General features: G+C 45.7%; 1 protein-coding gene across 1 annotated transcript in view; it reads right to left on the reverse strand.

The window, feature by feature from the left end:
- The window catches only part of ALPK2 (alpha kinase 2), a 133,771-nt gene that overhangs the window by 21,668 nt on the left and 96,497 nt on the right, over positions 1-15,606 (reverse strand). The window contains exons 8-10 of the mRNA XM_025365192.1: positions 12,798-13,072; positions 10,848-10,936; positions 1,687-1,904 (exon numbers count right to left, since the gene is read on the reverse strand). Coding sequence (XP_025220977.1) covers positions 1,687-1,904; positions 10,848-10,936; positions 12,798-13,072 — 582 coding nt within the window. The remainder of the gene's footprint in view (positions 1-1,686; positions 1,905-10,847; positions 10,937-12,797; positions 13,073-15,606) is intronic.

The following is a 15,606-nucleotide window of genomic DNA, read 5'->3' on the forward strand; positions in this document are numbered from 1 at the left end:
ACATGGCAGGATGAGGCAGGAGGATCACTTGAGTCCAGGAGATTGAGGCTGCAGTGAGCTGTGTTTGCACCACTGCACTCCAGCCTGGGTGACAGAGTGACACCCTGTCTCAAACAAATTTTTAAAAAATGAGTTAAAAAAATAGGAACCATTTATTATGCGGCAATGCTGCAATTAGTGGTTTACTATCTCATTTAATTCTCAAAACAACCCTGTGGGAGGTTACTGAAGCAGGGAGAAAGGTAATTTGCTCACAGGCTACCAGGTTGGAAGTGGCAGTGCAGGGAACAGAACCCCAAGGTGGTCTTGCTCTTCAACACCATGTAATAGCTAGAGCTTGAGATCCTCCTCTGGGACAGTGTTTGACATTTGGTAGATAGACAATAATACAGTTCAGATTTTCTTAATAGCAAACGGAAATAGGGAAACTCTTGCGGCAGAAGCTGCTGGTGCCTTACCTATTGCCCTCACCCTAACCACTTCTGCGCACCTGACTCCACTTCTCAGTGCCACACCAGCATTTCTCTGCCTAAGAACTTTCTCTGATCATGTTTTTTATCCAGCTTAGCTTGCCCGTGTAGGCAGGCGACAGGTGCAGGGGAAGTAATGCCCCCAACCGGAGCAGCCGCCAGCTGGTGATCCTGGTAGCTGGTGCATACACACCCCGGCTCCCTCACTGAGAAGTGTGCTCTGCAGGGCTCCCCGCAGATGTCAGCTCCAGCACCCATGGGAGTCACTGGCTAATAATAACATACTCCACCAGCCTCCTTTCCTTCCCCAGTTGCACTTCCCTACTCCTCTATTGGCGTTTCCTGGGATCCCCTCTCAAATAAGCCATTTGCACATGAGTACCTGTCTCAGGTCTGTCTTAGGGGAAGCCTAATGATGACACCTCCATTCCACAGAAGAAATGGTATTCCTAAACAGTTGTGTATATATTGAAAACATGCTATACATTCAGCAGAGGAGCTTAAAATCTAAAGCATTCTAAAGACTCTTTTGTCTATTGAGAATGGAATACTACATTTTAATTTATCTTATGGTAGATCTGGATTTGGGTATATATTGCTGAGTCTAGGCCTATTGAGGATATAACAGTAAAGCCACTCTCTGGTTACCTGTTGTAATGGGAAGGCATTATTGGCATGAATTATTAAAATGAAATGAACTCTAGGCACAGTGGCTCATGCCTGTAATCCCAACACTTTTGGAGGCCAGTGTGGGAGGATCGCTAGAGCCCAGTAGTTTGAGACCAGCTGGGAAACTGTCCAGGACCCTGTCTCTGCAAAAAAAAAATTTTTAATTAGCCAAGTGTGGTGGAATGCATGTGCAGTCTCAGCTACTCTAGAGGCTGAGGCAGGAAGAATACTTGAGCCCAGGAGTTCAAAGCTGCAGTAAGCTATGATCGTGCCACTGTACTCTAGCCTCGGTGACAGAGTGAGACCCTGTCCCCCGCCCCAAAATTTTTTTAAATAAAAATAAAATGAAATGGCCATCTGGCTGGTCATTTCAGGCTCTGTTATCGAATCTCATTGCTGATGAGGCATCAGTAACACCTTCTGCAGGCAAAGGTGTTTAAAGGTACTCAGCAGGCCTATCCTTCCTCTCCTTCCCCTCCCTCTCCACCCACAGGAACGTTTCTGGCCCACGGCATCCCTGGAGCCCAGGCTAAGTTGCTCTCCTCACCCTGCATGTCCGTCACCAGGAGGCAGCCACTTGTTTTCTGGTACACCCAGTGCTGGAAGGTGCAACACTTCTGACCAGCTTCTGATTCTCTTCTCAAGAAGTTTATTTCTTTCCCATCCCTGATGGAATACTTCACAAATTCTCCAATCAGCTCCTCCTCCACTGTAGCATACGGGATATTGTTCTCAGGCCGATGGATAAGAAAAATAGGAATGATCCTGGCAGGGAAGAGAACACAGGTGCACATCGAGGTCTCCACTGGGACGAGAGGCTCCTGCGGCATCCTCCCTTCGCCTGGAGCAGCAGGGAGTGTAGAATTTGTCCCCAACTCTGCTAGGTTTAGACTCCAAATCCATCCAATGACTTTTTAATGGGTAAGATACGTTTCTGTGTTTTATTTGTTGTTATAAATTCCTCCTTGGGAGGGGGGTTCATTGCTCATGTAGAAATGAATGTCTTCATTGTAGTCATATCTTAATCAATCAATGACTGTACATCAATCAATGACTGTAATCTATCTATCAATTCATCCATTCATCTACTCATGCACCCATCCATTTGTCCATCCATTCATCCTTCATTCTACTCACCCTCCTCTTCCCCTCCCTCCATCCGTTCCTTCATTCCATCTATCCTTCCTTCCTTTCATCCATCCAATCCATCCATCCATCCATCCACCCACCCACCCATTGATCCTTCTTTCCTCTCATTCAGTCAACCAATATTTAATCAGTGGCCTGTATGTGTCAGATGCTCTTCCAGATGCTATTCCTCAAAACAGCAGTAAAGAAAACAGAGGCTGTGTTCTCGGGGCTCTCACCTTTAAATGAAGGAGACTGACAATAATCAAGTAAATGCATGGTGCTAAGTGCTAAGTGGGAAAACCCAGCAGTGAAGAGGAGACAGGGGCACGCAGTGGAGTGGGGCAGCTGTCTTATGTAGGGATGTCAGAGCAGCCCTTGTTCATGGGTAAAGAACAGTTGAGCAGAGGCCTATAGGAAGTGAGGGGAGCCATGAGGACATCGACGGTAGAACATTCCAGGTTGAAGGCACCCCGAGGAGAAATGCTCAGGGCAGGGGCACTCCTGGTGTGCGGCAGGAGTGCAGGGAGCCAGGGAGATTGGCAGAAGTTGGGGGAGGCAGAGGGGACAGGAAATCAGGCCTTGGGGGACCTCGGAGGCCATTTGGAAAACTTTTCCCTTTGTACTGAGTTGGATGAGAAGCCACTGGAGGATTTGGGGCAAGGGAGGGACACGACGAGATTTCTGCATGACAAAGATCACTGCTTCTCTGTGGAGAATAGGCCAGGGGTGGGGCAGGGAGACTGGGGCCAGGTAATGATGTCCAGGGAGCTGGAGAGGTGATCAGATATGGGATGGAGTTTCCAGCATTATCCATTTGCTGTCACATCATCCTACATGATGATTTCCTACCTGTCCCTCTCTCTTAAAAGCACCTACACCTCCTCCCCCAACCGCACTCTCATCTTCCTGTTTCAGTGTGAAAACTGAAGGTTTGGGAGAACCTCTAAATGCTGCCACGAGCACATCCATATTCTCACCTCCTGGTCTGTGCCCACGCACTGCGCCCTCTTCCTACACGATGCGCCATCCCTGCTCCATCCTGAACCATCTCCTCTACAGGTGCCCTGGTCCCCACCCCTCTCAAATCCTCCAGGTATTGCTCCAGCAGTTTTCCCTCTTTCTCATCCATCAATATTCCCTCTACAGAATCATTTCCAAAAGCCTAGCAGCACTCTGTGATAACTACACAGCATGGTGACCCCACAGCCCACCCCAACTACTGACTCACATTTGACATCGAAACTCACATCCGCTGTAGACTCGCTGTCTCCAGTCCCTCCCCTCCCATTCTCTCTTGAACATCTGAAAGAGGCTTTCCCTCAAAAGAAGCCTCTGTCAAGGACAGCATGACCATCATGCTGCTAAGTCCAGTGCTCTCTTCTCGGCACCTACCCATTTTGCTCTCAGCAGCTCTGAGCACAGTGGATCTCTCACTTCTTTCTGATATGCCTTTCCCTGACTTCCTCATGGCTTTTCTCTGCTTCACTGGCTACCTCTTCTCTGTCTCCTTTGCGAGTTCCTCATCCTCTCGTCAATCTTTAGACTCTGGAAGGCCCTGGAACAACTCTTTTCTCACAATCCCTAGCGACTTCCTTGCTTTAAATACCATTCAGATGCCGATGATTTCCACATTTATGTCCCCAGTCCAGCCCTGTCCCCGAGTGATGTCTCATGGGCATCTCAAATTTAACATGGCATTGGGCACACATGGCCATAAAGATGGCAACAATAGACACCGGGGATTCCAAAAGAGGGGAGGGAGGGTGGAGGGTAAGGTTGAAAAACTACCTATTGGGTGCCATGTTCACTATTTGGGTGGTGGGTTTAGTTAAAGCCCAAACCTCAGCATCACACAATACAGCCACGTTAACATGCCTGCACATAGACCCCATGAATCTAAAAAAAGGAAAAATAAAGAAAAATAAAAGGCACCCACAATAAAAACATTTAAATGATATTTTAAAAATTACCATGGCAGAAACTGAAGAGCTCATTTGCCCCCACTCCCCACATCTGCCTCTTCTCAGTGACTGGCAGCTTGTGAAAACAATCAATTCGTTCAATAAACAATCAATTCGTTCAATAAACATCTACTGAATAGCTGTGTCAGAATCCCAAAGACTCACCAGGAGGGCAGAGGTGACTAAGACACAGTCCCTACCTTCCAGGGGCAGCCGTAGGGGAAGGTGCATGGAGAAGCAAAGCCTAGCACATAGTAAATGTTCCTGGTTCAAAATAAGTGTTTGGCAAAATATGAATGAATGAATGAATGAATGCTTATATATGTATGTATAATATTTCTATATGTTTCTCAATTTCAGCACTATTGACATCTGGGCAGATAGTTCTCCGTGGGGGTGGCAGGAGGCCGTCCTGTGCGAGCAGCCTGTTTAGCAACCTCCCTGGCTTCTACTTGCCAGATGCCAGTAGTCCTTCCCGGATCCTGACCATCAGAAGTGTCTCCACAACCACCACTTTCCCCTGGGGGTTATGAACCACTGACAGAGAATCTGATCTTACAAATTTGTAAGTAGCCAAAGAAGCGATCGCCTAGTTTAACGTTGATAACGCAGATACCACTTTCAAGGCCTAAAATAGAAACACTGATGGCGGGCCACAGAGGCAAGAGGAAAATGTGAGATGCTGACTTTTGATGCTCATTAATTTTTTTTTAAGTACAAAACGTTTGTCAAATGAGTAAATGAACAAATATACCATGTCTAATGTAGGCCCCTAACTATATGTTTAACAAATCAGAAAATCAACTTTTGGGAGGGACCAAGTGACCAGAGAGAAATGGCGACGGGGCAGCTATAACAGAGACCTGTGCATGCAAAGATGTGACCAGCTGCCCTGGGGTGGGGATGGAGCAAAACCCCACAAAGAGCCCTTAAATGAAAATGCCTCAAAAATGGCATGGGCTTTGAATCAGGATCTTTAAACGTAATTGTGTAGAATAATCCCATCTAACATAGTGGCCACACACGTCAGGAAAAGTTGTGGGGGCAGCAGAGATGGGTGAGCTCCTCTGCTGCCCATGTGGTTCCTTTCTCCCTTGAACGGCGCTAGTGAAGACCTGGTCACTTCTCTCTCAGAGGGGACGTGGGCCTCTAGACCCGGTCTCCCAGTGGAATGAACATGTAAGTCTTGCCCCTCACAATAGGAAGGAAAGCTCGAGCTGGGACCTCCGGTTCTGTGATTGCCACTCAGGAAACCACCTTTGCAAAGACTATAACCGTGAGAAAATTATGACAGTGAAAATGATCTAACTGATTCCATTTTCCCTTTAATCTTCAAGCTGCCCTTGTTCATTCCTGGGCAGAGGCCAAAGTAGCTTTGGGAGGAATTTAGTTTATAGTTTAGCAAACAAAGATGGTAACAGCCCCTCTCCAAAACAAACCGCCTCCTTGCTTGGGGACCAGACCGCCTTTGTAAAACCAACAACTTAGCCACAAGATTAGAAATTATGGCTCAGGTGTCATGCAGCCAGAGGCCACAATATTCCTAACCTCCCCAGTTGCCCCCATAAATAACATTACTAGTGTAAATCCTAAGACTGGTGTTTGAGGTATTTTTTAGACCCTGTATTCTGGTGGATCAGCTGGCACCACCCAGATTGGTCAACTGGCTCATCTGGTCTTGTGGCCTTCACCCAGGAATGGACTCAATGCAAGAGGACAACTTAGTATCCCTGATTCCATCCCTGACCCAACTCCAATCCCTATTTCCTAGCCCCCGGAACTCCAAACTCTCAAAAAAACAAACAAACAAACCCTAGCCTCCAAATTTCCAGGGAGTTTGATTTGAGTAATAATAAAACTCCAGTCTCCCATTTAGCCAGTTCTGTCAGAGGCATGTGAACCAGACCAACTCCATCTTGAATAGGGGCTGGGTAAAATAAGGCTGAAACCTACTGAGCTGCATTCCCAGATAGCTAAGGCATTCTAAGTCACAGGATGAGATAGGAGATTGGCACAGGATACAGGTCATAAAGACCTTGCTGATAAAACAACCTGCAGTGAAGAAGCCGGCTAAATCTCACCCAAACCAAGATGGATATGAGAATGACTTCTGGCCTTCCTCACTGCCACACTCCCACCTGCGCCATGACAGTTTACAAATGCCATGGCAATGTCAGGAAGTTGCCCTATATGGTCTAAAAAGGGGAGGCATGAATAATCCACCCGTTGTTTAGCATATCATCAAGAAATAACCATAAAAATGGGCAACCAGCAGCCCTTGGGGCTACTCTGTCTATGGAGTAGCCATTCTTTTATTCTTCTACTTTCTTGATAAACAGGCTTTCAATATACTCTGTGGACTTGCCCTGTATTATTTCTTGCATGAGATCCAAGAATCCTCTCTTGGGGTCTGGATTGGGACCCCTTTCCGGTAACAGTTCTATGTATCATAAACTCTTTTTTGCGATTTCCCCGTCTTGATAAGTCAGCTCTGTCTGGGCAGTGGGCAAGGTGAACCCATCCAGCGGTTACACGCACACACCAGCTGGGGCACAGGTCCCGCCCTGCCCACTTGCTCTTGCCTCCGTGCGAGCTGGGAGTGTTCTCCCAGAGCAATGCCCTGCGCTTCTCCACCCAGGCTGTGCCTTCTCCCAGGAAGTAAGCGGAAGGCTCTACGTGGTTATTAACTTGAGCCAAAGGTGGTTGGAAAAACATTACTTTTTATTAAAACAAATATAGTCATAGAGGAAGGAGGACACAACACTCAATAGAATTTAAAGGCTATAAAATATTACATTTCAAAGAAATTACACCTGCGGTCCAGCTGCTTGGACGAAGCCTCCAGACCCTTTGACGGGCACACAGGTATCCTCCTCTGCCATTTAGGAGCATTTCCTGGAAACTGAGAATCCCCCTCACTTCACGAAGAGGACACAGAGGCTTGCTCACCAGCAGAATCTGAGCCAGAACCGTGTCCTTCTGGAACCCCAGCCCTGGACACAAGGCAGTAAGCCCCTCTAATAGCAGCGTACCCTGATTACTGTCGTGCCAGAGTCATTTGAGGCATTCTTTCTAATTTTAAGATAGAACCTCTTTGTGTCTTGTTAAAGAAATTTCAAATTTCAGCCAGATGGGAGTGGGCACATTAGGGCAGTGGACCTTCCCCACAGCCCTGAAATCAGTGCAGCTGCCAAGCCAGCCTCTGTCGTGCTTTGTCACTTCTGCAAGATCCAGGGCACCCTGGTTCCCTCCTGAGGACCGACCCCCTGTGGCTACTGACCCTTCTGCCAACAGAAGGGTTCATGGTTTGCTTGGGCTCTTATTAATTCTGCATCCCTGGTGGGGGGGGAAAAAAAAGAACCAGAAACAAGGGCTGGGCATTATTCAGGGTCTTAATTAGGCCTGGCCTCTGCCCAGCAGGATGCCATTTGCATAGACAATGTGACTCCATTGATATTCATGAATTCAAAAACAGAAGCTGCCCAAATGAGGAGTGTTTTCTCTCCAAGATCTCACATGCTCCATTAAAATAGGCTTCTCCAGGCCCGCTTCATTGCCTGGAAATAAACATGGGGGTGGCCCCCGGGGGGTCGGTCTAGGGGGCTGTGGTAATGGGGGCGGGGGACGGGACTCCTGGCCCTCTCTCTAGACGTGCAGGCTTTCAGAGAAGGCTGGTAATATACAGGGTCAGCTCTGTGTGCGTGTGTTGTGTGTATGTGTTGTGCGTGTGGTTTGTGGTTGTGTGTGTGTGTGATATATGTATGTATGTGTGGTATGTGTGTACTGTGTGTATGTGTGTGTGGTATGTGTGTGGTATGTTTGTGTGGTGTGTTTGTGTGTGTGTATTGTATGTGTGTGAGGTGTGTGTGTTATGTGGTGTGTGTTGTATGTGTGTTGTGTGTGTGTATGTGTGTGGTGTGGTGAGTAGGGGTATGTGTGGTGTGGTGTGTGTATGGGGTGTGTGTATGGGGTGTGTGTATGTGTGTGTGTATGTGCATATGTGGTGTGCGTGTGAGTGTGGTATGTTGTATGTGTGGTGTGTGGGGGGGGTGTGTAATACATATGTGTGTGTTGTATGTGTGGTGTGTGTGGTGTGTGTTTTGTATGTGTGGTGTGTGTGTTGTATGTGTGGTCTGTTTGTATGTGGTGTGTGTTGTGTTTATGTGGGGGGTGTGTGTGGTGTGTTTGTGCGTATGGTGAGTGTTGTGTGTTTGTGTGTGGTGTGTGTGGTGTGTGTGTTGTATGTGTGGTCTGCTTGTATGTGGTGTGTGTTGTGTTTGTGTGGGGGTGTGGGTGGTGTGTGGTTTGTGTATGGTTTGTGCATATGGTGAGTGTTGTGTGTTTGTGTGTGGTGTGTGTGGTGTGTGTGTTGTGTGTGGTATGTGTGTTGTATGTGTGGTGTGTGTGTTTGTATGTAATGTGTGTGGTGTGTATGTGTGGTGTGGGGGGTGTGTCGTGTGGGGGGGGTGTGTTTGCAGTGTGTTTGTGTTGTGGTGGGTGTGTNGTTTGTGCATATGGTGAGTGTTGTGTGTTTGTGTGTGGTGTGTGTGGTGTGTGTGTTGTGTGTGGTATGTGTGTTGTATGTGTGGTGTGTGTGTTTGTATGTAATGTGTGTGGTGTGTATGTGTGGTGTGGGGGGTGTGGCGTGTGGGGGGGGTGTGTTTGCAGTGTGTTTGTGTTGTGGTGGGTGTGTTTGTGTGTATGGTGAGTGTTGTTTGTGTGGTGTGTGTGTGTGTTTGTGTGTATGGTGAGTGTTGTTTGTGTGTGTGTGGGGGGGTGTTTGCAGTGTGTTTGTGTTGTGGTGGGTGTGTTTGTGTGTATGGTGAGTGTTGTTTGTGTGGTGTGTGTGAGTGTTTGTGTGTATGGTGAGTGTTGTTTGTGTGTGTGTGGGGGGGGGGTGTGTTTTCTGGCTGTAGAGTCCTCCGATTTAGGTTCCATAAACCTGGAGTCTGGCCCAGAGGCCCTTCTGAGGCCCCTTACTCCTCCCATGTGCCATCAGCATTCATGTGGTCACAAACTCTCCCCTTGTAAGGAATGGAAAAATGGTTCAGATAGAAAAATGTCCTAACCTATCTTTAAGGCAGTGGCCTATTTACCATGATGCTAATGCAGCAAATGAATCAGCCTCCTGATCCTTCACTTGCATGAGCCCTTTCCCAGTCCCTAGATCAATCCTGATATTTATAATTTTGTGTTCTTTTCTTTAAAAAGGGCCCACATGTGCCAGGCATGGTGGCTCATGCCTATAACACCAGCACTCTGGGAGGCCGAGGCAGGAAGATCACTTGAGGCCAGGAGTTGTAGGTGGCCAGCCTGGGCAATATACAAAGACCCTGTCTCTACAAGAAAAATGCTTTTAATTAGCCAGGTGTGGTGGTGGGCACCTGTAGTCCCAGCTACTTGGGAGGCTGGATCGCTTGAGCCCGGGAGGTCACGGGGCTGCAGTGAGCCGTGATTGCACCACTGCCCTCCAGCCTGGACAACAGAGGGAGACCCTGTCTCTTACAAAAAATAAAAAAGAAAGAAAGGAAAGAAAGGAAAGAAAGAAGCCCAAATTGCATAAGAGTCAAGCCACACAAAACTTGGGTCTGTCCCTGTTGGAGGACACTGCGGTTCTGTGTGTGGTAGGGTTGACTTGTGGGTTAAATCTTTTCTTTTTTGAAGAAAACTTAAGAGGACGGAGACTGGGAAAAGCGGGGCTTGGGGGAAAAAGGAGCCAGTTTCCATATCGTGAAAGCTGAACTCAGTCCAGATGGCTGTCTGCGTAATTAACAGAAAAGCAATTGTAAGTGTGTACTGAAGTGTGTTAAGCATTTCTTGAGAAAGAGCAGAAAGTGTTATGCTTTACCCATGGTCTTTCAAATGTACCATCTAAGGGAAACGATTTTTCCCATTTTGTGAGTTAACAGGGGCAATGCAGACAAGAATTTCTTCCTTCTTCCTTCTCCCAGTTTTTACTGATAGGTAAAAAGTTCCAACATGCACTAGCTAAGCCCTTTTTCTGTCCATTTAAGCGTGCAGATACGATCTCAGCCAGACAAACAGTGCGGCAAACGCAAGCTCCAGGCTCCCCAAAATTTGCTTGGGCCAGTAAATATTTAGGCAAAGAGTAGATAAAAGTGGGTGTGATTTGTCTCTGGAGGATTCCAGGAAGTGGGTACTATGTTACTATGTTTCAGATCACCCAATCCACTCTTCCGTAATACATTGCCATATTTTATTTTCATCATGGGACTAATTGCCCTGTGATATATCTTGTCCTGTTGTATTTGTTTACTGTTTAGACAATGTAATAGCTATGAGAGTAGATATCCTTTCTTTTCTATTTAACATGGTAGATTCATGTATTGGATGGATTAATCCATACACCCATCCATCCATTCATTTATTTAAAGAATATTTATCTTCTTAAATACTAAATATAATATTATTATATTATATAATATTAAATATCCTACCCAGCAAGGGGTAGGATAGCAGCCATGTGAGCCCTCATGGAGCTTACAGACTGAGAGACCAGCTGAAACACTTGCCCTGCTGTTCCTTCTCACTCTCTCATCCCTCCAAGTCCCCAGTGAGTCAGGAGTGTGACACAAGGTAGGGTAAATACACTTACTCAGGCACTTCTCCAAAGCCTTCCAGAGGCTGTGCTTCAGCAGCGTAGATCTTGGCATAATACCTGGCAGTATTTTGAACATAGCATTCCTATATCACCAAAATACATAGAGAGCCCCAGTGACTACAGGAAATTCAGACAGCATCGCCCAGTAAGACTATTCAGGAGATTTCCCAGTAAGGTAAAGCCAATGAATCGACTAGCCCATCCCCTGGTTAACTGAAGTAGTCAATAATGAACAGCACAAGATTTCTGCCTTAGGAAAAGCTAAGTGGATTCTGCTTCCTACGCTGTGGGGCTTTTCTGAGCGAGAATCCAGATGCTGGGAGATTTTCCAAGACTGTGTCATATTTGAGATAGAGGGAATACTCAGAGAGAAAAGAAAAAAGAGGGGTGGATTGGGAGGAGAAAGGAATACAATGGACAGAATCCTATATTCAGAGAGCAGAGCTGCCTTCAGAAGCACAGAGTCCCACGTGACATTGCTGTGGGATCACGATGCTTAGTGCTTGGCTGTACCTGAGAGATTCATCTGAGTTTAACCTATGGATTTTAATATTTTAAATGGTTTTAATTTTTTTTTTTTTTTTGAGACGGAGTCTCACTCTGTCACCCAGGCTGGAGTACAGTGGCTGGATCTCAGCTCACTGCAAGCTCCGCCTCCCGGGTTCACGCCATTCTCCTACCTCAGCCTCTCGAGTAGCTGGGACTACAGGCGCCCGCCACTTCGCCCGGGTAGTTTTTTGTATTTTTTAGTAGAGACGGGTTTTCACCGTGTTAGCCAGGATGGTCTCGATCTCCTAACCTTGTGATCCGCCCGTCTCGGCCTCCCAAAGTGCTGGGATTACAGGCTTGAGCCACCGCGCCCGGCCTAAATGGTTTTAATTGTTTAAAATGTTTATGGTAAACATTTTAAAGGGGCACATAGCTTGTGAAAGACCCAACTTTCACAATTTCACAGTGAAATGTGTGGACCAGGTGTGGTGGTGGCTCATGCCTGTAACCCCAGCACTTCAGGAGGCAGAGGCAGGAGGATCACTTGGAGCCCTCCAGGAGGTCAAGACCAGCCTGGGCAACACAGGGAGACCCTGTGTCTGAAAAAACTAAATAAATAAAAATTAGCTGGGCATGATGGCATGCGCCCGTAGTCCTAGCTACTTAGGAGGCTGAGGCAGGAGGGTTGCTTAAGGCCAGGAGGTCAAGGCTGCTGTGGAGCCATGATCATGCCACTGCACTCCAGCCTGGGGGACAGAGTGAGACCCTGTCTCAAAACGCAAAAAACAAAGAGGGAGTGAAATATATGGACCAAATATGTGGAAAGGAGGAGGAAGGATGGAGAGAAGCTAAGGCTCTCCTGCCCTCTCCTCTCGCCTCGAGTTCTATGATTCGATAACACAGAGAAATGAGAACTCAGCTAGGGCCTTGTGTCTGTCTCTCTTCCTGTTTTATACGCTAACATTAAACCAAACTCAGGAAGGCAGAAAACAAGACCAATGCTGACTCTTCTGGATATACCCCACGCCTCTCCCTCTCCACAAACAAACCCAAACAAAACACTCCAGCAACTAGTGCTGATGTTACCTGTTCCCGGGGACCCAGGCATCTAGTGTAGCTTAGAACCCCCACTTTCTATATCATCCTAGGTCCAGGTAGATTCAACCCCCCAGGGATCTCATAGGGCTTCTTAGAAACAAAATCAGTTACATCTCAGGTTAGAACTGGTGAGGTGTCTCTAGGCATTGGCTGAGTCCCCAGTAGCTGGCATAAGGCCAAGAAATTACTCCTGAGAACTGAGAAGTGATCTCCAGCACTTAGATTGAATTGAAACCCCCAAAGAGGAAAAACACCCTTTTGAAGACACTCCCATCAATCCTGAGTCTGATTTTCATCTCGTCTTATCACGGGTGGCTATCACAACAGAAGCAACAGCCTCTGGGCAGATGGACCCACCTGGGCAGCGAGCTTGTAGTTCCTTTGGATGAGCTCATCATTATTTCTGGTCCCATAGGCAACGGCATTGTGCACCTTAAGCACACAGGCATGGCCAGGTTTGAAGACGGGTGTGAGGCCGTGCATCACTGTGCTGCGGAAGGCTTTGCGGTGAACCCCTTCTCCGAAGTGCAGCTCCTCCGTGGCGATCTGACCACGCAGGCGGCCCCCAAAGTAGCTGTCATGGAGGAAGTCTTCTTTGAAGATGAGTTGGCTGAATTCAATCTCTTCGCATCCTGAAACACAGCACAGCTTTGGTTGGAAAGAATACCTCCCAGTCCTGCTCCTTAGCTAATTCCACATGGGGAGGGTCCCCACACAAGGACAATGACAAGGCTGACCTGCAGAACCAAGAGGGGGCAGCCACACTTACCCTTCAAAAGAAGCATAGCTAAAAGAAGAGATGAGTGGGTTGGTGAGGAGGAGACAGGTCATTGAATGAGAATGTGGGAACGTCAGTGAGAGATGGGTTGGAGCAAAACTGGAAAGATCAGGAAAAGAATTCTAGACAGACCTGGAAAATATAAGTGGAACCAAGCAAAGTAATAAAAGGCAAGTTGAAAAGATGGGTAAGTGTAGAGGAGGGAAGAAAGACCAATGATAAGATCTGATAGTATTGGATCCACCTTTTTTTCATTATTACCCCCCCAACCCCGGAATCTTTGCTGGAATTTGTTTTAATTGCCTGCCATGAAAGCTTAATACTGCAAATATACTGTTTATGTACCATATGTATATCTGTGCTTTATACAGAAAAAGAGTAACTTTTTTTTGCCTGCCAAGAACCAGCGTTGGTCCTCTTGGGAGCAATACTGCCTCCATTGAGAAAGCATGCGATAAGTAAAAGAAACAGGTAGCAATAAACAAACAAACAAACAAAAAAAATAGTAAGAAGAATGGCCTTTGAAGAGAAATTGAGAAAAAGGTAGAATCATTTTGGATTTATTTGTAAAAAGAAAAGAAGAATTATTTTGAGTTTTCTAGCAGCTGTTTTCTTTTCAGAGTGGATTCTACACGTATTTGAGATGACAGTGAATTTAATCAGGAAGGTCCATTTTAAACTAGAGATGACCCAATCAGACTTCTCATTCACTGAGAGAAGAAAATTAGGTGGCTTTCAATGAAATAAGATTGTTTGGATTTTTAAAATGCTTTCCACCTCTCAAAACTGATGAAAACTGACATCTTTCTGAATGTTTACAAGCAGAAAGAAATCATGGGTTGTGTGAAAAATCTTACTTCACGTTTCTATATACAATGCTTAAGGAAATATTTTTCTTCTCCTCTCAAAATATTTCAAATCATATGATTTGAGACTGATGGTAGCTATTAAAACTATAAGGAGACTGAAACTATTCTGAGAGGGTATTGATTAAGGTCAGGGCCTAGTTACTGCCAGAAAGAAAGAAAGGGAGTGGGGTTCGGTGGATTTTCAAACAGAAAAACTAGGTAAAGAGCTAGAAGCTTCTGGAAGAAAGAGGATATTCCTAAAGGTGCTCCTAGCATTTTCACAAAGGCCAGCAGAAGACTATGGGACATCTGAATATGTCGCCCTCAAATCTGCCTCTTTGGTAAAAGGATTGTTGAGCTGAAGGCAATTAAGAAGCAGCAGAGGCAAGAAAGCTCTCTGCCTTCCCCCTATTTGCCTAAAATCAGGACATAAATTTATAAACACAGAAAAAAATTCTACTCCCCTTCTACCAGGAAGAACAAAGGTTAATGACTGAAGACAACTTTAGCCCCTGATGAGCCTGGAGATGAGCAGCAGACAGTAACAAGCATTAATGAGAATCCAGATGCTGGGAGATTTTCCAGGGCTGTGGAAATGCCTTTCCACAAGCTACTGCCCTTACCTACCCAAAGTCCTTTCCTCTGCCCTGTCACTTCTCGAAAAAGGCACCATTCTTTGTTTAGATGCTGTATAAGCTGGAATTCAAATCCCTTCTTAAATGAGCACTTCTTGAGTATCTCCCATGTATACATGAATGATACATGCTCATCAACCTGTTTGTTTTCCTCTCACTAATCTTCTTTTGTTACAGGGATCTGTTCCAACTAAGAACTTATGAAGACTGAAGAATAAATTGTTTTTCTTCCCCTGGAATTCCTACTGAGTAACTTGCCCTGGGTTTCTGGAGAGAACTGGGTTGGAGCTGCAGGGAAACAGGCAAACGGGACATTTTCTCAGATAAAGTTTTAGGCAATACCTGGATCGCAGATTTTACTCTAAGTCACAGAACCAAGAAAAAAAAATTAATCTATGGAGAAAAGCACAGTTTTATTTTAACAGTTAAATTTAAAAATTAGGTGAGAAAATAGAGAGAGAATGCTTTTCTGTATCCCACACCTTCTCAGTTCCATTTCCAGTTATATGATTAATGTTAACAATTTGGCCTCTAATACCACTTACAGAGTATAGGAAATGTTATATGTACATACCTTAGAGCCCAACGAACATGAGTTATCTCTGTCACATCCTGTCTTCCTTCAAAACCCTCACATTTCTAAAATTTAATTATTAAAAGTAAAATGTTTGTGCACCTTACGCTTTAAAATTCAGCAAATCTAATTAACTGAAGATAAAAGTTGGCCCAGGCCATATGCTTAGAAAGTAGGAAGGAAAATTTGTTTGCATATTACTACATGTGGTAAAATTAATAACCCTGTCTATGATTTCCAACAGAAATGCTTATTTGACAAAGATAAAGCCATGAAAGAAAAAAAGAAATCTTAGACCTATTCTTTGTCTCTTGAAAATCTTGCAGGGCAA

The sequence above is a fragment of the Theropithecus gelada genome, chromosome 18 (assembly GCF_003255815.1).
Source record: "Theropithecus gelada isolate Dixy chromosome 18, Tgel_1.0, whole genome shotgun sequence".
Lineage (NCBI taxonomy): Eukaryota > Metazoa > Chordata > Mammalia > Primates > Cercopithecidae > Theropithecus > Theropithecus gelada.